Below are 23,147 nucleotides of genomic sequence, written 5' to 3' on the forward strand. Positions count from 1 at the left end.
TTTTCGATGAATATTCATTTTAAGTTAAAAAGCTGTGAGGCACTTCTATAGGAATGAATATTGGTCGTGTATTTGTAGGTTCTTGAGAAGAAGAAGGCGATGGATGAGCTTATCAAATCAGCCTCGGCTGATAAAGACCCTCTTTCTTCTTTCCCATCCTTTCGCCACTTCGACAGAAATGGTATCACACTAGTAGCCCAACTACTATATCCCATGATTGTATACCAACCCCATATACCCATTTCACTATTCTGAACTATGATTAAAGCTTTGTTCATTTTTTAGTTTGTTCATGCATTCATTATACTTTTGTGGGTCACTGGAATTGGTTACTTTGTCTGTTTTCTCCAGCATAATTTGGCGAATGCTCTGTGATGATGTAGCATCCCAATGGGGAAAAAGAAGGGAAATAGAAAAATAAATAACAAAAAAGTTAATTCTTTTGATGGTTAATTGAAGTCTCTTAGCACCTTTGAAGTCTATATGTTTCTTATGTTACTTGTGTTTTTGCTTTCTGGCATCTTCATAATACATAGTCGTGAGAACTGCAAGAGAAATTACTGTTGTTGATCATCTCAACTGCATTTTTAATTTTTGCATGGAAACGATGAGCTTGTGGTCTTTGTAAGTAGTTTGGACTTAGCAGTATTTTCTTCTTTGATCTTTCATTCCTTTTCTTTTTTAATGAAATTGCTACCATATTGGTTGATGTCCAAGTTATGGCTTACAGTTTTGTACTTTCAAATTGAATATTTCTTGTAATGCCCATGTTAATTTGATTTCTAGGCCTATCTATATACTTGAAATCGGGGTGCGGGGATAAACTCTCCTCTTCTATCAAGCAATACATTATGAGGCTCCTTAAGGTAATAGAAGGCTGACTATTCATCTTTGACAATTAATTATGCGAAATGACCCAGATGAAAGTTTGCTCTCATTTTCTTTCCTTCGCATATTATGTAGACATTAATCCCAAGGAATTGGCTCAAGTGGTGAAGACTTTGCACTTGGTGCCATCCCCATAAGGTCTAAGGTTCAAATCCCCTTGAGTGTAAACAATTCCTTGGGAACATGTGCCTTACCCTTTTTTTGGGGGGTGGGGGGTGGGTCCGGTGGGATGCCCTGCACAGGTCTGGAGTTTGCCCTCAGGGGTGGATACATGAAGTGGCCCTGCCTTGGGAGATTCCCTGTCATTAAAAAATTAAAAATTAAAAATTAAAAAAATTAAAATTATGTAGACATACATACATAAATGCATACTATGGATACATATATGCATATATGTATCTATCTATTATGGGTTACATTTTTTGTTTCTGGATCAATACAAATTGGCTAACCTTCTGAAATCTGCAGGCCAATATGGAGGCACCATATGGGTTTGAATGGCCAACAGAGGAGAAGGTGAAGCGTAGTGAAATGGTTGCACCAGAAGCACGTTATATATTTGTGCATGAGGCTCCAAGTGCAAGTACGAGTGAGATCTTAACAATGTCAGAAAGGAAAAGACCTTCAAATAATTGTGTTGAAGATAGGGGACCCATGGTTGGATTTGTACACTACCGCTTTACTCTAGAGGAAAAGATACCCGTACTTTATGTGTATGAATTACAACTTGAGCCTTGTGTCCAAGCAAAAGGACTGGGGAATTTTCTAATGCAACTTATTGAGCTTATTGCGTGCAAGGTGCTGAGTTATGATTCTTGTCTATCTTTCATGTTAATAATTGCAGAAATTTGTTGAATTAAACACTATGCTGTAGTAATATTTCAAAACTGTCATATGACACTCAAAAGGATTTCTGAGACTTTTGTTGATGATTATGTTAATATAGTCTCATGTTGGAGTTTCCAAAATCTTATTTACCCTCTATTGTGTTGTTTTAAATATTCTTCTTATTAAGCTTACAGCTTTCTTGTTTGTCATTGCCTTACATGTAGTCATCAATTTGGAATTTCCATCTTTGCAGAACCGCATGAGTGCCGTGGTGCTGACTGTTCAAAAAGCAAATTCTTTAGCTATGAATTTCTATTTAAATAAGCTAAGGTAAACCTCACTATACAACCATCTACTTATTTTTATCAAGTAAAGACTGACTGCATATTAAATGTAAAATTTGGGAGTTTTTCCTAATACCATGTCAATATTTCCTTTGTTAGGAGCCAAGGTGATCCTAGGGGCAATAAAAGGTCATAACTATCTTGTGACAGTCCAATCTCTTCTCTCTTAAAACAACAGACACTTAACAGCACTCCTTAATGCTTCCCTCCATAAGAAACAAACAAAGAAGAAACTTGATGGTCATCCTTTTTAAGGCTTACCTGCTTAATTTTCATTCTGAGGCAGTATACCCGAAAACTAAAAAATAAAAATAAAAATAAAAATTGGTGGTGTAGATATTTGAGACTGGACAAAGAGTTTGACCATTTGGGTAAAATCACAAGCTTTGTGTTTAGAAATGTGGTATTGCTTGCAGAGCAGGCAACTCACTAAATCTAGACATGAGGACACCACATATAAGCTTTTTCTGTGTACATGGTTCATAGATCTGTGCAGAAATGCACAAACATGCAGACACAATCATTATGTTTTCAGTTTTTGTGTCTGAATTAGTTTGGAATCACCATGAGGATTTTATTTAGTATTCAACCTATTGTAATCAAATATAATCAATGCAATGTTCATTCCTATGCATGTATTCATCAAGCATGATCAAAGAATGTATATATTATGTCCTTTAACAATGAAGCTAGCCTCCAAACTGGTGGGAGACATTTTACTTATTCTCCTTTTCCCTTTAATATACGTTTTTATTTCTTAGTAAAAGAAATAAAAAAGTGAGGTATCTAGTTGGCCCCTCTGTCAACATCAACAAGTTTTGGGTAATGCATGCCACTGGTCTAGACAACTAGCCGGTACATAGAAGAGGCCATAGAGTCGGACAAACATTTGATATTCAAAAGAAAATTTGGTCAGTAAGAACCCATGTTATTATTATTATTATTATTATTTGGGTGAATGAGAATTGCATTAACCAACAAAGAACCCATGTTATTATTAAAATCAACTTATGTTTGCAGCACACATAAATCATTTACTCGTTATTCAAAAGTTAGTTTATTGATTTCATTATTTGCCTTTATCCCACAGATCTGTAATATATCCTTGCGATTTCTGTTTAACGTTTTGTTGCTAGAATTGGTGAAAATTTTGTTTTAGTTTTGAGCAGATACGTTGTATCAACTGTTTCACCGTCAAGAGTTGATCCATTGGTATGGAATTATTACACATTACATTATGTTATCTTTCTTTTTTCTTTTTTATTTTATTTTGAGGTAGTTTTTAGATTTTCGTGCAGCTTGGAATTGAGAAGAGTTATGAAATTCTTTGCAAAGCATTTGATCATGAAGCTAAAGCTATCTTGGAGGTAACAGTTAATTTAGTATATGACTCATTAAGTATATTTAGTTGCAGTCTCATAGCTGAGCATCATAATTGGATATATAAATGTTTAGAATATGAAAATCTATGTGTCCACTATCATGCTAGTTTCTTGACAAAACTACTTTCTAGTTGGAGTGACATATTAAAATTAGTACATGACTGCCCTTTGGAAATAATTAAATTGTTTGGTCAAAAGTTTTGTAAATGCATTGCACTATTTTTCTTAAGTTGAACTTCAACGCTAAAAAAAGTGACGCAACTGCGCGTTTTTTCTTGGGACGTTTTAAACTACCAAACGGGACTTTTTGAGTATTAATGAAGACTATAGAAAGCCTCGAAAAAACTGTGTTTCGGCCTGTCATTTTTGTACAAGAATGTTTTCTCAAGAAGAATGTTTGTCTTATTTGTTTAAGGTGACTCTCCAAAAAGAATGTTTTCTCAAGAAAAAAGTACAATTATAATATTCGCATTTCAAGTAGATGAACAATGGTTGTGTAGATAGGATCATCGCTTGTTTTAACTCTTCATAAGTAAAATCAGAATTTTGCATAAAACTTCTTGTCAGGATCCAGGTTTCTTAAGCCTAAGGTCCATCATCCACTGTTAATCCTTCAGAATAAATCCACTTCCCCAGTTACTGCATAGTGTATGTATAGCAGCGTTGCAAGGAAAACAAGAAACTAGTTTGTTACCCCTGCCTAGGCCCTCGCTACCTGAACCCCATGTATATTAAAAGTCAATGTTCTCCCTTATGCCTGCAGGTATGTAGTGCACGTAGTCATTTGTCTATGAGGGTGGTGTACATAATGTGAAATCCAGAAAGTTAGTCCAATATTGGGTGGATGGATTATGAAGGTGTTTCATGAGTACTAAGTTTCATTTTGCTTCCTTACTAGGTGAGCCTGCTGTTACATAAGTAACTATAGAAAGCTTTAATTGTAACTTTAACTAGTCTTTTTGGGGTAATAATGTGGACGTGGCTAACGTTTTGATAGATCATGACGTACAAGGTCCAAAGTATGAATTTAGCTCCCTATGCTAATTCCTCATTTCACTGAACCGGGGAACTTACAGCCAAAGTTTTGTACCTCACAGTAGCATAGTTTAGATGTTATCTTTACAATTCCAAGCTTGAATGCAGAGATATAGACATTTCAATAGATATAGAACAGGCAAAAGAACTGAGAAAAATAACTGGTCAGACATTTGTTTTTGGTAAGTAAAAACTATTGGACAAACAGTTTACAAAAAACTCAGAAAAAATGTTCAGAGCTTACAGTAGAAAAAATCTGTGCATGCAATTTGTGGAGGAGGACAGGAAGACTAGAAATAGAGAAATAAAAAAATAAAATAGCTTCTCAGTTTCTAACCATTTTCCTCTAACTTAGCTGTGTCAAGCCTCTAAAAAATTGTGTTGTCTATAAGACAAGGCCTCGTGTTCATCATCTTTGTTCCTAACAAATTGAAAAACTAGATCTGGTTTTGTACTTCAAGTGTGGGTATAATTGTTGGATCCCTAAAATTTTAAAGAACAAATTATTTTTCAAACATTCAACAACTCCAGCAGGGTTGCAGTTGTTGAATGATATTGAAATGATTTTATGAATCTTTTGTCTTTTCTTTTTAATAGCTCATTTGACACTTGTCTTTTAGTAGTATAATAGGTAAGAAGTAAAGAGGAAAGTAGAAGTGACTGTTATAACTGAAGCACTTCCACCATGGAATTCAAGAGATGATGGCTTGGTTTTGTAGCCCATTTCTCCAACCCATCACGCCAAGAGATGAGAGATGTTCTGATCCAATTTTTATCCTTGCATTTCATGGTCTGATCTGATTTCCAGGTGTTGATTTGTTGGTCTGGTTTCAAAACAAAAACAAAAACAAAGAATGATTAATAGAAAACAAAAAAAAAGGGTGGGTCAGGGATGTTTTCTAGAAAATGAAAAAAAAAAAAAAAAACAAGGGAGAGAAAGATGATTACAGTGATTTTGGTGTTGCTCTGGTTTTGGAGAGAGAGAGGGGAGAGAGAGGGGAAGAAAAGGTAAGGACAAAAAACAATATTTAAATAAAATAGATTGTAAAATAGAGAGTATGCTGGTGTTCATTGTGAAAGAGTAGTAGCTAAACTAAAAAAGTTGATTTTGAGTGGCTAAAATAGCCATCAACTGCTGGAGATGCTCTAAGGTCTTTGCTTGATGCCCCTTTGCCTTCAACCAATAAGTATTATTTTCCAACACAATGCTGCCTAGTAGATTGATAGATGGATAAAATCTCTTTTTCTTTTTTCTTTTTTTGGTAGTTAATGGCTATGCTAGCTTTGGATTTCAGTTTGTGTCTCTTTTTGATTCCAGAATGAGTGGTAAAGCTCTCTCTCTCTCTCTCTCTCTCTCTCTCTCTCTCTCTCATTTTGCATATTTCCCCTTTTTCTTATGCATTGCCACCAATATCACATGGTTTTGTATAAAATAGGGTTCTATTACATGAGACTGAGCAAATGGTATTCTGATATTTATGACATGCTAAACTTCTTTAGCATGTGGGTGTAATCAAACAAGAAAGAGTTGTTGTAGTTCACCTCCGTGGAAGTCTAGAGATATTTGGCCTGGAGGGCTCTTTCCAAAGAAGTTATGCAACAAAGACAAGTGTTTTCCCCTAGGACGTTTCATATTCTTCTGGTGCCTTACTAAGTAAGTATAGAGAGTGAGATAGAGAGTCTTAAGAAGAGACGAGAGTAGGTAAGCTGGCTTCACTTGGCTTGTCCTTTTCAGGCTTGGCTATCAAATGGCTTCATTTGGCTTGGTCTGTTTTGCTTGCTTTGGAACTTATTTTAGATGTGGGGTTTTAGCTTAGATTACTCCGAAGTATCTTTCCAACTACCTTTTTTTGAAGGACTGAAATTTTATTGTTATGTGTGATCAATGTGGGTGCTTATTTCTTCTTCTTTTTTTTTTTTTTAATTTTATTTTATAAGTGATAAGTGTATTATCAAAACGCACAGAGGGGCGCAACCCATATATACAAGAGGTATAAAGGGTAACCCCTATTAACTAGAAAAAGATTTACAAAGCTCTAAGAAATTAGAAAAGGTGGACTCATGCGAGTTCAACCAAGTCCCGCTCCAAGAGAACAAAGTATGTAACGCCAACTTCCTCAACTCAATCATGCCGCTTTCCTTATCCTCAAAGCTGCCTGCATTCCGTTCACGCCATAAACACCACATCACACATAATGGGATGAGCCTCCACATACGCAAAGCATGCCTATTACCCAATTGACCCCTCCAAATTCCCAAGATATCACTCACCTTTCGTGGCATAGCCCAACTCACTCCAAAGAGTTGGAAAGAAAACACTCCACACCTCATTTGCAACCTCACAATGTAGGAATAGATAGTCAATGGACTCTCCCTAGTGTTTACACGTATAACACCACTCCATTACCATAACATTCCTCTTTCATAAATTGTCCAAAGTGAGAATCTTTCCTACCGTCGCCGTACACACAAAGAAAGCCACTCTTGAGGGAGCATTCACCTTCCAAATACTCTTCCACGGAGCAAACGCCTGTGTCGGTGTAGAGAGAGACTTATAATAGGATTTCACTTCAAAGGTATTTCTTTTTGACGGAATCCAACAAATTTTATCCTCACCTCCACATCTGATTTTTTCTATGCAGCAAAGAATCTGGATCGAGTGTGATGTCACTGAATCAGACTTTGTTTTTCCCACTGATCACTTATAGGACATATATCTAATTCTGTATCTGAACTTAAGACGTAATATATAAGTCTGATCATGATATGGGTGGTGCAGGTCTTGATTCTGGTCTAGGATTTCATGTGTATTCCCTTTGTATCAGGGGGTCACAAATCTAGGTGAGTAATTGAACGTATGGTATGCATATCTACCAATGGCATAAATTTTTTCACGTGACCTGTGTCTAACTTAAAAAGGGATAAAAAGAATTTAGGGAAGTTTCTTGTGAATCTGATTCTAGTTATTTGTCTACATGGAAGTAGTGAAATTAGAAGAAACGTCTAAGCTATTGTACAGTAGTGTTTTGTCCTGATTTGGCCTTGAATTGATGGTATGAAGTGGGGTTTTAACTTAGTTTACCGAGAGAAACATATTTTGGTTAGTGTCTTTCAAGGGATTCATGCCCTGGTTGTTTCATTTCTTTCTGTCAACATGTTTGATTTGTTTTCTCCTAGTTTTGACATATTCCTCATGTCAAGGTGATGACTACGAGAACAGACCTTGTTTCTACAGTTAGTGGTAACTTGAGCGCTAACCACTAGGGAACTAAAAGATAGAATAATGTTAGGCTAAAAGAGAGAGAGAGAGAGAGAGAGCAGCACTTTGGAATCGAAGTGAGTGGTGCTTTTTGGGTTTTGTTCTGATCTTATTGTTTTAAGTAATGTTTCCCTTCAGAGAAACATATTTTGCTTAACTAATTTGAGTCAGTCAGTCATCGGAAATTTTTATATACTTACTTTGGAATAAACTATTTAGTGGACTGATGCTCTTGTATAGATTGCTAGCCTTTTAACTAGAAGCACCACATACAAGCCTGTCTTTTATGTGTTGTTCAGTCATTCAGAATTGATAGTCAACAGTAAAGGCTTGAGACTTTCCATCTAATGCTCCATCCTCCCGTATAGAAAAGAAATCCAGAGATTGTGAATACAAGATTCAAGATAGAATTTGGTTCCTATATACAGTTATCTGAATTTCAATATTTTCAGCATAAGCTTCATCTTGAATTTGCTACATTAATGCAAGTTATGTGAATTGCGATAGGAGAAATCCTCCCTATGTTCAGTGAGACTTCTGTGGTCTTGCATTACAACAGTGAAACTTCTGTATAGCTATACTAATTATTTTTTTGGTCATATTAATCAAGCTGTATGAGGTATATGCTTATATCCCTGCTCAAGAAATTCCAATTTAATATTTTCTATTAATAACATATGCATTATAGATAATTTCCACTGGTGTTGTGGTTCTTGTAATGTAAACACTTCTAAACGTGTATTTAGCATTTGTTTGCACCATTACAGCTCGCATGTCACGATTGTCGAAGAAAAAAAGTGCAATTTTTAATATTCACATTTCAAGTGGATGGGCAAAATTTGTGTAAATAGGATTCTTCCTTGTCTTTACTCACAAGTAAAATCAGAATTTCACATAAAACAACTTGCCGTAGGTACACTGTCCACTGCCGATCCTTTAAATCCACTTCCTCCATCACTGTATAGTTTATATGTGGCATTGCCATTGCCAGGAAAACAAGGAAATTGAAAAACTAGATCTGGTTTTGTACTTCAAGTGTGGGTATAATTGTTGGATCCCTAAAATTTTAATGAACAAAAATTATTTTTCACACATTCAACAACTCCAGCAGGGTTGCAGTTGTTGAATGATATTGAAATGATTTTATGAATCTTTTGTCTTTTCTTTTTAATAGCTCATTTGACACTTGTCTTTTAGTAATATAATAGGTAAGAAGTGAAGAGGAAAGTAGAAGTGACTGTTATAACTGTTGTTTTATTGGAAGTATCAACCTTATTGCTGTGACATTTTTTTTTCTCCCCCGTTTTCTGTCCTACGCTATTAACAATTTTTTAAAAACTTCTGACCAAGAGAAAGCCGATTTAGGTGACAAATTAGTTTCCTGGAAGCCAGTGCCAAAGGAAGCAAGGGGTTAAAACATCAATCAGAAAAATGGGGACCAATAAATGCTCAGCTCATCTGTGATCTGTCTCTTTGGAATCTGTATTTGGTGAACTGCAGCTACCATGCAAGCAAATTTAATAATTGGATTACTCATGCTTGGAGAGTAAGTGCATTGGGATGTGCTGACTACTTTACAATTCATCTTGAACAATATACCACTTGTCATATTAGAAATGGGAGTTTAAATTGGATAAATATCCTTTGTACATCATGCAGGTAATGATTCAGACCCACTGAGGAGAGTCGCAAGATTTTCTATGCTGCCCAGGTGATTTCAGAGTGAACTTTTTCCAATTTAAGTAAATGATCTTAGAAACCTAGTCCATAACATATCTTTTGATTTCATGAAAAAGGTTTTTTAGTGAACAATGCAGAGTAGTCTCCTTTTAGTTCACCATGTTGATTGACTTTTAGTTTTCCAAAAATATATACTAGGACACTGGAAATATGCCAGCTTTCTCCCAGTTTCTGCCTGTCATAGGACACAGTTTGAGTTGATGATCTTTCCCAAGATAAATGGGCCACATGCTTCCTCTTCCAAATTCTTTAAGCAATTTGATTTCTATCTAAAACATGTATAATGTTACAAAGGGTAATTGTCTGCATCTTACAAGGGGCAATGCCGGTTACATGCCTGTTGTACTAAAGGATTCCATTGGTTAACGAGTGTAAATATAGACAAAAATCCTGACATTGTGGCTCTATTTTCTGTCTCTTATTTGAGATAAATAAATAAAAGAATATTTTGAAAGGGTATTCCCACATTTTGTCCATATAATGGAACAAGGAAAATGAGAGAGAGAGAGAGAGAGAGAGGGACCTGTTGCTTTAATGTGCTACAATATTACTCCTTTCTTGCCTAACAACCAAAGTTTTGTACCTCACAATAGCCCGGCTAATACAATTCCAAGCCTAAGCCATAAACTATGATATGATCTGCGAGCTAGCCAAGCTCTAGGAATTTCACTAGATAAATAACAACCAAAAATTGGGTTCTGCAAACAAGAACCACATATTATAGTCGTATTTATGACTATGTCCCAATGTCTTGCATCCTAGAATTAGATTGAGCTACCACTGCATACAAAATGAATTTGTGATCTTTCAGGGCAATGTGAAGTTCAAAATAGCGTATGGTATGTTTACTAGCTGCATTCTGATAGACAAAATGGAAGTAAACAGATTTTTTATTCTGGTAGGTAAAACTATCTGGACAGACTGTTTACATAAAACTCAGAAAAATGTACAGGGTTTACAGCAGAAGAAATCTGTGCACTCACTCTGCAATATCTGGAGGAGGGTGTATAGGAAGACTACAAAAAGAGAATTTGCTTAAATTATAATTCTTTGGCCAGAAAAATTTGCTTAAATCATAATTCTTTGACCAGAAAACCTCAATTCATCTCTCAGCAACCTTCACTTCTGAGCAACATGCTTGATCTGCCAATATATTGTGGTCGCACCAATGCAACTTGAGATTAAAAGGCAACTATGAGAATGTAAAGAAAGAAACCATGCCGACAATGAAATTAATGAAGATAACGTTTTAGCATGCAACAAGGAAAAGGAAAGACAAAATGCAGAACTGTTGATAGCTTAAGCATCCTAAATACATGGAGAGTTGTAAAAATGTCTCTCCTTGAAATGGTGTTTTTTGAGGCATATTATATTATGTACGCTTGCTGTCTTCATCAAACACTTTTTGCAGGTCCATCCCCATACTTTCATTGAAGACATGGGAACTTTCTGATACTTCTGGTGGCTGAGATCCATCCCCATACTTTCATTGTGGACTTGGATGAACTTTCTGGTGGCTGGGACTGTGAACCGTGGTAGTAAAGTGATAGCTGCTGGCATGATAGTAAACGATTGGACAGCGTACTAACAATGTTAGCAATAATTCATTTTCATGAACAAGGAACCACCCAGCTTTCTCATTTGAAAAGGAAAACTGTAAAGAGTTTTAAATACTATGCAGCTTTCTCATTTGATTGCAAAACTTGTAAAATTAAGAGCTGCAGCAATGGAGGAAAGGAGTTGGGGTAGCTATATATATATATATATATGCAGCCTAGGAAGACAAAGAGAGTGATGGCAGCAACCACATCATCATTCATCATCATCTATTCTCTAAGCAGAGATTTTCATCTTCATTTTCTACAATCATTCTCCTCCTTCTTAAGGCCACGGTATAATAGTTCACTCAAATTATCTAATTAAACATCTTGTAGAAAGGTAGTCCAGATTTTACTCGATTCAAAGCTTTTCTCTTAATTGTTCTAAAACTAGGGTTACAGGTCCTATAACCAGGAATTCTTTATTACACATGCAGATGGAGCTCCAACTTCACTTTGAAAGCAAATACATTAGGTTTCATATGCATTGCAGTCATAATTATATAACATTTTCTGCTCCAAATATTTCATGACTATAGCACCAAAAATCAATCTTTTCTCATAGCACTAACCAATAGGTTATAGTGTTTCTTGCCTGAAAGCCCAAGTAAACAACTCAAGAATTGCACCAAAAAGCATTTAGATTTAATTAATCAAACCATTAAGTTCCGAATGAACAATGAGCTGGAATGTAGTTGAAGATTAACTTATTTTTAGTTTACAAGTAGTTATGTCAGTTATATTAGTTACAACGTAGTTAAGTTTGTTGATTAAGTTGTTATAGGTATTGTTAGTGTAGCTATACGTATAGAAGCTATATGTAATCATAATGACAGTATATATACTTAGAATGTACAGATTATCAAATCATTCAATGTATAACAGAGAAATTCATCTTCTCCCAAGCTCCTCTGCTTTCCATCTTGGTGCTCTGTTTTACGTTTATAGTATATATGTTTCTTGATAATATCCTCAAGAATCATGAACATTGAGACTTCATCTTCACCATTGCAGAGATGCATCTCTGAAAAATTGAGACTGCAAACCACCCTGTGCTGAAGTGTGTAAGAATTCATAGATCTAAGTAATCCCTTAAACGTGTCCAGCTTAGCTCCATGCTTTCTCTCATTTGAATCGACTTAAAACCATTTTTGAATGTGGATAACTATTTTTACGCAGACTGACCATTGAAAAATATTACCAGCAATTGCACATACATGAATGAGATGAAAGTTTGAATAATTACTTATACCAACATGCAAATTTTTACCAAACGAGCTTGTTTTCTGCCTTTTGTTTTCTCCTTCTCAAAACAAAAACATTAAAACAACCTAAAAACAAAACCCTTTGCAACAGAGAATGATTTTCACCTTCATATTACATCATAATGTTTTTAACCAAAAACAAAAAGACACCCTAAAATGCACTAACTACGAAGGACAGTAGCTTTTTGGTGAACAAGGGGTTCAAAACCTACCCATAACAGAAGGCTGCAATTGTGATACAGCCTTTTAAACAAAGAACATTTCATTTTCCGAGTCGGCGTGCAACTTGAAGAAATTTTGATATGACGTCGAGATGATCAAGAAGAAGGTGCTTTTGACAAGGTGCTTTTGAACCTGGAGATTGACCTTCCTCCATTGCCTCATAGTAGAGTCGCCCTCTAAAAGCAACAAGGTCAGCATAGTACACCGGCGGGACCAACGATACAAGTTTAGTGCAGCAGGCAAAGGTAAAACACAAATATTATATGACCCTCTGTAATAGGTCAGAAGTAAACCATTTCTCATTAAGCAGAACTAAGCCCGCGGCCACCCCTGAGGTTGGGGTGGCCTTTGGGCCACCCCTGATTTGCTTTGTGGTGGCCCGATAGGCCACCCTAGGCCACACCCCTTCTCCAGGGGTGGCTGCCGCTTTGGCAACAAACCGGTAGCCATCCTGCGTTTTTTTTTATTATTATTAAAAAAAAAGAAATAGAAGGTTTTATGTCTCTGGGTGAAAGGAAATTTTTTCAAGTTTTTTAGTACATGTGGTTGTTTTAAACACAAACTTTGGGCGACAATATTTTTAAATTTTGAGACATTTTATTGTTCACACGCTTCTATTCACGCGGGAAAGGCTACGCGTGAATAGTATTACTATTCATGTGTCGCTATTCACACGCGAAAGGTCATGTGTGAAAGGTGATGTGTAAATAGTAAGTTACTATCCACATGTCGCTTTTCGCGCGTGGATAGTAACACTATTCAAACGTCACTATTTTATGAATAGTGAAATAGTGACATTTGAACAATAAAATGTCGCATTTTAGTGATGTTTTCTAAAAACTTAGAAAACATCGTTATTCCAAATGTCGCTAACTACACTTTTTTTGATAGTGTAGTAACCGGGATGATTGACATCAGCTCCAAAGAACAAAAAATAGCATTTTCCTTCAAAGTTGAGGAACGGGTCATGCAGGTCTACATTAATGCCTCTAATGCATTTGTCTTAAAAGAAAGAGTTATAAGAAACAAGGTATTTGCTTTGTTGGCATGAATAGAGAAAATAGAAAAGATAAATTTTGGAAAACAAGTAAACAACAACAGATATTCTACAAAAATCATATAATTTAAAATAGGAAAAATTGCACTTTACCCCCCACAAAGTTTGAGTCGATTTTCTATTTGACCTCCAATGTTTCAATTTTTACAATGCACCCCATCAAACTTTCAAAAAATTTCAATGTGGCCAATCCGTTAAAAATTTTCCGTCTAATTTAACCGAAAAATTAGTCACGTGTTTTTTTTCTTTCTTAAATTTCCAAAATTGACCCCATATATTTTAGCAAAATCCAAAAATGCCCCCAAGTTAAACCAAAATAAAAAATAATAAAATAATAAAAATTAAAGTTTTGTGTGTGTGGGTGAAAGAGGAAAATTTTTGAAGTTTTTTGGTATATGTGGTTGTTTTAAACGCAAGCTTTGGGTGCCAATATTTTTAAATTTTGAGACATTTTATTGTTCACACGGCCCTATTCCCGCGGGGAAGGCGACGAGTGAATAGTATTACAGTATTACTATTCATATTAGGGCTGACAATTTTGACACGACCCATGAACCCGACACAAACACGACACGAAAAAACAGGTATTGGGTTTGGCCTTATCGGGTTCGGGTCTTAATCGGGTCTACCCGTTTAAGACCCGAATAATTCGTGTCTGGCGAGTCTACCCGGCAGGTCTGGCAGGTCGACCCGCCAGACACGGTTATTGTTCGGGTCTAGCAGGTACCCGTTAGACCGTTAGACCCGGTTACTGTTCGGGTCTGGCAGGTACCTGTTAGACCCGGTTACTGTCTGGGTCTAACGGGTACCCACCAGACCCGGTTAAAAAAATTAAAATTAAATTAAATTAAATTAAAAAAAGTAAAAAAATGAGCATATTTGTAGTGTTTCATAATCCATATCTTTGATTACATGGGATGGATCATGGATCCTTCAAGACTTCAAGTGGACAAGTATTTTGTAATGAATTATGAATTTAATGATGGTGTAGTTTTGAGTTTTGTTTCTTTTTTTTATTATTATTTTGTTTTTGTTAGCTTTTTTTTATTATCTTTTTCTTTATTGCTATGATGGAAATGTTGACACATTTTACCCCTCAATCTCATTTATATTTTGATCATTTTGAAATAGAAATTTTAGTTTTGTTCCTACTTAGACTTTATGCTTTATGAGGTATCGATGAGGGCCAAGTGGCTTACTAGTAACCAAGCATCCAAGCCAACCCCTCGAGTAGGTCCGACTTAATAGATTTTGAGGCCTAAGACAACAAATTTAGGTAGGGCCTTTTTTATATTTAAATATTTAATTAAATGATTTTAATTTAAAAACATTCTTCTTGCTTTTTGACCTTATTTTTTTTATTTTTTATTTTTTCAAATGATTTCCAAAATTCTTCTCTGTTATGAGATATTTAATTTCAACAGATTACAAATATCATATTTTGTGTTGAAATATACATAATTCTTTTTTAGTGGAATGTAATTTGAGCAAAATTAAATTTCTTTATACTAAAAATTATTTAAATAAATGAACTTAGTCAATATGCTTGCTTGTTTTAAGTTTAGGTTAAATCATGAGTTTAGTAATTTCTTTTGGAGTACAATTACAGTCACTTTCCATTTTTTTTTCTTCTTCTTATCCTTTATTAAAACCTTTAATATCTTGGAACTCAATTTTTTGCATTGACAGTGTATTGATGTATTATTATTACAATTTTGAATTTTTTTTATTTATTTTTTTTAAATTTTATAGTTTAGAGTTTTATCGGGTCGGGTCTACCCGATTAGACCCGGTTATTTTAAACGGGTAAAACGGGTCGTGTCGGGTTACCAGGCTATTTTCGTGTCATAATCGTGTTAGACCCGATTACCCGTTTAGCTAAACGGGTCGTGTCTGTGTATAGGCTAATCGTGTAACGGGTACCTGCGGGTCGTAATCGGGTCGTGTCAGGTACCCATTTTGCCACCCCTAATTCATATGTCTCTATTCACGCATGAAAAGTGATGTATAAATAGTAAGTTACTATCCACACGTCGCCTTTCGTGCGTGGATAATAACACTATTAAAACGTCACTATTTTATGAATAGTGAAATAGTGACGTTTGAACAGTAAAACATCGCATTTTCGTAATGTTTTCTAAAAACTTAGAAAACATCATTATTCCAAATACCACTAACTATACTTTTTTTGGTAGTGTAGTAACAGGGATGATTGATATTAGCTCCAAATAACAAAAAATAGCATTTTCTTTCAAAGTCGAGGAACGGGTCATGCAGGTCTACATTAACGCCTCCAAGATTGACATTTGTCTTGAAAGCAAGAGTTGTAAGAAACAAGACATTTGCTTCGTTGGCACGAATGGATAACAACACTATGTCACTGTACCAACTTAGGTCTTGGAGATCTACTTAAAATGTTTATAATCACGATCCTTCTTGGACATCATACAAATAATAAGTTGTGAATTACCATTAAGTTTATTACAAATAATAAATGTTTATAACCCCCTACAAAGTTTGAGCCGATTTTCAATTTGACCTCAAATGTTTCAATTTTTACAATACATCCCATCAAAGTTTCAAACATTTTCAATGTGGCACATCCGTTAAGAAATTTCCGTCCAATTTAACAGAAAATTGGTCACGTGTATTTTTTTTTCCTTAAATTTCCAAAATTGTCCCCATATATTTTAACAAATTCCAAAAATGCCCCCAAGTTAAACCAAAATAAAAAATAAAATAAAAATGAAAATAAAAGTCTTGTATGTGTGGGTGAAAGAGGAAAATTTTTGAAATTTTTGGGTATATGTGGTTGTTTTAAACGCAAACGTTGGGCGCCTTTATTTCCAAATTTTGAGACATTTTATTGTTCACACGGCGCTATTTACGCGGGAAAGGCGATGCGTGAATAGTATTACTATTCATGCGTCGCTATTCACGCGTGAAAGGTGATGTGTAAATAGTAAGTTACCATCCACATGTCGCCTTTCGCGCGTGGATAGTAAGATTACTCAAACGTCACTAGTTTTCGAATAGTGATGTTTAAACAGTAAAACGTCGCATTTTAGTGATGATTCTTAAGGTTTTAGAAAACATCATTATACCAAATGTCACAAACTACACTTTTTATGGTAGTATAGTAACCGGGATGATTAACATCAACTCTAAAGAACAAAAAATAATATTTTCCTTCCAAGTCGAGGAACGGGTCATGCAGGTCTACATTAATGCCTCCAAGATTGGCATTTGTCTTGAAAGCAAGAATTGTAAGAAACAATGCATTTACTTCGTTGGCACGAATGGATAAACAACACTATGTCACTCTACCAACTTGGGTCTTAAAGATCTACTTAAAATGTTTATAACCACGATCCTTCTTGGACATCACACAAATAATAAGTTGTGAATTACCATGAAGTTTATTATAATCAAAAGCCTATTTATTGAGGCTTTCAAGTAGTGCACACAGTTTTTCTACCCTTAATAACATACTCATTGTACTGGTCCTATAGAGGCTGCTCCATGTGGATTCCAGACTTTTGCATATATTAATAAACCTTGGAACGAATTTCTCATGATCCAATTTAGAGCTGAAGTCAATAACACTCCACTAGTAAATTATTTTACCTTCTACCACCGATTTTCCATTAAGATTCCAATTGCATTTCTCTTTGTCAACAAATACTGCAATCACTTTGCCATTCTCAGCAATTAACTCCAACTTAGGTGGGGCAATACAGAGTCTTTTAACTTCTGTCATGTCATGCTCTACTTCAAATCCAAAATTGTGAGGTATGCCTCTACTGCCAATAAAACAAAACCAAATTTGAGATTAAAAAAAATGTCAAAAAATGTCATAAACGTTTAACACACCTAATATATGTATATCATACACATCATCTACATTCCCTTTATCGACACCCAAATCGACAATATATGAGAGATGCAAAGTTTATTTGCTGTAAGTGAGACATCCACCTACAAATATTAACAACATTCATGTACTTCAATTTGTTTATTTATGAAATAGGAAGGATAAATTTTGGAAAACAAGTAAATAACAACAGATATTCTACAAAAATCATATAATTTAAAATATGGAGAATTGCACTTTACCCCTACAAAGTTTGAGTGGATTTTCAATTTGACCTCCAATGTTTCAATTTTTACAATGCATCTCATTAAAGTTTAAAAATTTTTCAATGTGTCCAATCCGTTAAGAAATTTCCACCCAATTTAACAGAAAATTGGTCACGTGGATTTTTTGTCTTAAATTTCCAAAATTGTCCCCATATATTTTAACAAATTCCAAAAATGCCCCCAAGTTAAACCAAAATAAAAAATAAAATAAAAATGAAAATAAAAGTTTTGTGTGTGTGGGTGAAAGAGGAAAATTTTTGAAGTTTTTGAGTATATATGGTTGTTTTAAACGTAAACTTTGGGCACCTTTATTTCCAAATTTTGAGACATTTTATTGTTCACATGTCACTATTCACGCGGGAAATGCGACGTGTGAATAGTATTACTATTCATGCATCGCTATTCACGCGTGAAAGGTGATGTATAAATAATAAGTTACTATCCACACGTCGCCTTTCACGCATGGATAGTAACACTACTCAAACGTCACTATTTTTAGAATAGTGACGTTTGAACATTAAAACGTCGCATTTTAGTGATGTTTTCTAAGTTTTTAGAAAACATCATTATTCCAAATGCCACTAACTACACTTTTTTCAGTAGTGTAGTAACCGGGATGATTGATATCAACTCCAAAGAACAAAAAATAAAATTTTCCTTCCAAGTCGAGGAACGGGTCATGTAGGTCTACATTAATGTCTCCAAGATTGGCATTTGTCTTGAAAACAAGAGTTGTAAGAAACAAGGTATTTGCTTCGTTGGCATGAATGGATAAACAACACTATGTCACTCTACCAACTTGGGTCTTGGAGATCTACTTAAAATGTTTATAACCACGATCCTTCTTGGACATCAAACAAATAATAAGTTGTGAATTATCATGAAGTTTATTAAAATCAAAAGCCTCTTTATTGAGGCTTTCAAGTAGTGTACACAGTTTTTCTACCCTAAATAACATACAAAATTGTACTGGTCCTATAGAGGTTGCTCCATGTGGATTCCAGACTTTTGTACATATTAATAAGCCTTGGAACGAATTTCTTAAGATCCAATTCAGAGCTGAAGTCAATAACACCCCACCAGTAAATTCTTTTACCTTCAACCACCGATTTTTCAATAAGATTCTAATTGCATTTCACTTTGTCAACAAGTACAACAATCACTATGTTATTCTCAGCAGCTAACTCCAACTTATGTGGGGCAATTCAGAGTCAATCAACTTCTGTCATGCCATGCTCTACTTCATGTCCAAAATTGTAAGGTATGTCTCTACTGCCAATAAAACAAAACCAAATTTGAGATTTTTAAAAAAATGTCATAAATGTGTAACGCACCTAATATATGTATATCATACACATCATCTACATTCCCTTTATTGACACTCAAATCAACAAGATATGGGAGATGCAAAGTTTATTTGCTATAAGTGAGACATTCACCTGCAAATATTAACATCATTCATGCACTTCAATTTGTTTATTTATGAAATAGGAAGGATAAATTTTGAAAAACAAGTAAACAACAACAGATATTCTACAAAAATCATATAATTTAAAATAGGGAGAATTGTACTTTACCTCATACAAAGTTTGAACCGATTTTCAATTTAATCTCCAATGTTTCAATTTTTACAATGCATCCCATTAAAGTTTCAAAATTTTTCAATGTGGCTCATCCGTTAAGAAAGTTCCATCCAATTTAACAGAAAATTGGTCACATGTATTTTTTTTCTTCTTAAATTTCCAAAATTGTCCCCATATATTTTAACAAATTCCAAAAATTCCACCAAGTTAAACCAAAATAAAAAATAAAATTAAAATTAAAATAAAAGTTTTGTGTGTGTGGACAAAAGTGGAAAATTTTTGAAGTTTTTGGGTATATGTGGTTGTTTTAAACGAGAACTTTGGGTGCCAATATTTTCAAATTTTGAGATATTTTATTGTTCACATGCCACTATTCACGCGGGAAAGGCGACGCATGAATAGTATTATTATTCATGTGTCACTATTCACATGCGAAAGGTCACGCATGAAAGGTGATGTATAAATAGTAAGTTATTATCCCCACGTCGCCTTTCGCGCATGGATAGTAACACTATTCAAACGTCACTATTTTATGAATAGTGATGTTTGAACAGTAAAACATATCATTTTAGTGTTGTTTTCTAAGTTTTTAGAAAACATCATTATTCCAAATGTCACTAACTGCACTTTTTTTGGTAGTGTAGTAACCGGGATGATTGACGTCAGCTCCAAGGAACAAAAAATAACATTTTCCTTTAAAGTCGAGGAAAGGGTCATGCAGGTCTACATTAATGCCTCCAAGATTGGCATTTGCCTTGAAAGCAAGAGTTGTAAGAAACAAGGTATTTGCTTCATTGGCACAAATGGATAAACAACATTATGTCACTTTACCAACTTGGGTCTTGGAGATCTACTTAAAATATCTATAACCACGATCGTTGTTGGACATCATACAAATAATAAGTTGTGAATTAACATGAAGTTTATTATAATCAAAAGCCTCTTTATTGAGGTTTTCAAGTAGTGCACACAGTTTTTCTACCCTTAATAACATACTCAATGTACTGGTCCTATAGAGGCTGCTCCATGTGGATTCTAGACTTTTACACATATTAATAAGCCTTGGAACGAATTTTTCAAAATCCAATTTAGAACTGAAGTCAATAACACCCCGCCAGTAAATTCTTTTACCTTCTACCACCGATTTTCCATAAGATTCAAGTTGCATTTCTCTTTATCAACAATTACTGCAATCACTATGTCATTCTCAGCAGCTAACTCCAACTTAGGTGGGGCAATACAGAGTCATTCAACTTCTGTCATGCCATGCTCTACTTCAAGTCCAAAATTGTGAGGTATGCCTCTACTACCAATAAAACAAAACCAAATTTGAAATTAAAAAAAAAAAAAGTCAAAAAATGTCATAAACGTCTAACACACCTAATATATGTATATCATATACACAATCTACATTCCTTTTATCGTCACCCAAATCAGCATGATATGAGAGATGCAAAGTTTATTTGCTGTAAGTGAGACATCCATCAACAAATATTAGCATCATTTATGCACTTTAATTTGTTTATTTATGAAATAGGAAGGATAAATTTTGGAAAAAAGTTGTTTATTTATGAAATAGGAAAGATTAATTTGTTTATTTATGTAATCAATGCCAGTCAAAAAGTTGCCGATATTCAAATCCCAGCCACAGTCGCCGAAGTTCAAGTTCAAGTTCAAGAGCAGCCGATATTTCAAATCAGGCGTCATCAACTGCAGTCACTCGATATGTTCAAGATCAACGATCGCCAACGAGTCGTTCATCTTGCGGGGCATCTTAAGGATATGAATCATTTAAAATAAAAGTTGATTTTGTATTCCCTAAATCAAAGGATTTAGATAATATTTGTTAATCTTGATTTAAGGGATATCTTTATATTTGAAATATTTCAAATCACATGTAAAGCTCTATAAATAGAGCTGTGTACTAAGATCATATAATTAAGAAAATATGTATCATATTGAGGCTTTAGTGTATGGATGTAGGCTATATGTCGTACCACCTTAATCTTTGTGTCTTTCTCTATTTCCTTCATTTCATATTATTCCGCATTTTATACTCATCACATTTTGAGATCTTATATGGTATCAGTTGAGATCTTATACATATCATCTACATTCCCTTTATCGACATCAAAATCAACAAGATATGAGAGATGCAAAGTTTATTTGCTGTAAATGAGACATCTACCTACAAATATTAACATTATGCATGCACTTCAATTTGTTTATTTATGAAATAGGTAGGATAAATTTTGAAAAACAACATATATTCGACAAAAATCATATAATTTAAAATATTATAAATATCGTATTCACATACCCAAGAGGTCCATTTTCAAAGTATACAAATTTGCATATATTGTTTCCTCTGGTCTCTGTTGGTGCTAATGAAAGCATCTTCAACATTGTTGCTATATTTCTATTCAAATGTTTCTTTTTATACCTTTGCCCGTAGACAAACTCAAAGAATCTCATAGGTGCATTTTTTCTTTTTCTCAAATCCAAGAAAGGAATATCTTTATGCTTAATATCCTTACCAGATTTTTTCCATAAAGTACTGAAGGATAATAATTTTCCTTGGTGGGTTTTCTACAGTTAATGAGATATCTTTTGGCTTCTCATTGGTTAACCCTCCAATGATATATTCTTGTTTACTTGCTCGATAAGTCACGTAGACTTTCAAGCCCTTCAGCACATCATTTACTTGTATCCAAAACCTTTGAAAATGTTTTATGTCAAAACCGTCAATATGCTATTTGAGGAAATCAATAACTGACATTCGCTTCTAAAATGCCAAAAGAGTAGAGTCCACACACATGGCTAGACCCTAGGAGGTGGCCTTTACAGCAATATGAAACCCTCTATATGCCGTAATACCCCTTCCAAGATCATCATCTACATTAGGTTCTCTCTCGAAAAAATTAGTACCACGAGAGATCATATGCCTACGTGGATTCTCCCTCATTACATTATTGATTCCATGAAATATATCATACGAGATTGATATGAGATGCCCGCTTAAATAATCGTCGAACTTACTAAGATTGAGCTCCTTTGCAAGCTTGATAGTAATTTTATATGATCAGCCATTTATGTCTTCTCCATCCGAGAAGTCCATATCAAAATCTAAAGTATATAATGGTATTGCACTGAAAATACTATGTGTCCCATCATACACAGACAACCGCATATGAAATGTTAAAAGGGGATCAGAACATAATTTGTTTCGAATATAAGACAAATCATATTGTGATATTTTCACTATACCAACTTGGGTATCGGAGATCTACTTAAGATATTTATAACAACAATCATTCTTGGACATCACACAAAGAATAAGTTATAAATTACCAAGAAGTTTCTTAGAATTTGAAGCCTCTTTATTGAGGCTTTCAAGTAGTGCACACAATTTTTCAACCCTTAATAACATTCAAATTGTACTGGTCCTATAGATCCTGCTCCATGTGGATTCCAGACTTTTGCACATATTAATAAGCCTTGGAACAAATTTTTCAAGATCCAATTCATAACTGAAGTCAATAACACCACACCAGAAATTATTTTAGGAAAATTATATCTAAAATCCTTAGGTAAACGTGCTTTTTTTAAAAACTCCCTGGGTATTTTTTTTTGGAAATTTAGTCCCTGTGTCACTCGAAACTACTAGAAAACTCCCTACCGTCAATTTTTGTTAACTTCCGTTAGTCTACTCAAAACTCACCGTTTTATCTGATTAAAATATTATTTTTTTATTAATTTAATTTAAAAAATTCAATCTTAAAAAAAAAAAAAAAAAAAATTGAAGG

The 23,147-nt window shown here is 34.5% G+C and overlaps 1 protein-coding gene across 18 annotated transcripts in view; it reads left to right on the forward strand.

Moving 5' to 3' along the window:
• The window catches only part of LOC132183587 (uncharacterized), a 47,912-nt gene that overhangs the window by 186 nt on the left and 24,579 nt on the right, over window positions 1-23,147 (forward strand). For 2 of the 18 annotated variants that reach the window (XR_009440488.1, XM_059596918.1), the window contains exons 2-7: window positions 79-181; window positions 787-866; window positions 1,357-1,686; window positions 1,970-2,046; window positions 3,197-3,272; window positions 3,347-3,427. Coding sequence is in view for 11 of the 18 variants with exons in the window: in XM_059596918.1 (XP_059452901.1) it covers window positions 79-181; window positions 787-866; window positions 1,357-1,686; window positions 1,970-2,046; window positions 3,197-3,272; window positions 3,347-3,427 (747 nt within the window). In the remaining 7 variants the exon portion in view is untranslated. Of the gene's footprint in view, window positions 1-78; window positions 182-786; window positions 867-1,356; window positions 1,694-1,969; window positions 2,047-2,159; window positions 3,273-3,346; window positions 3,428-9,101; window positions 9,283-9,395; window positions 9,448-10,887; window positions 11,973-23,147 lie in introns of those variants that run through there. The other 16 variants (XR_009440487.1, XR_009440489.1, XM_059596919.1 and 13 more) reach the window with 16 other exon arrangements.

This window comes from Corylus avellana, chromosome ca6, assembly GCF_901000735.1.
Source record: "Corylus avellana chromosome ca6, CavTom2PMs-1.0".
Classification (NCBI taxonomy): Eukaryota; Viridiplantae; Streptophyta; class Magnoliopsida; order Fagales; family Betulaceae; genus Corylus; species Corylus avellana.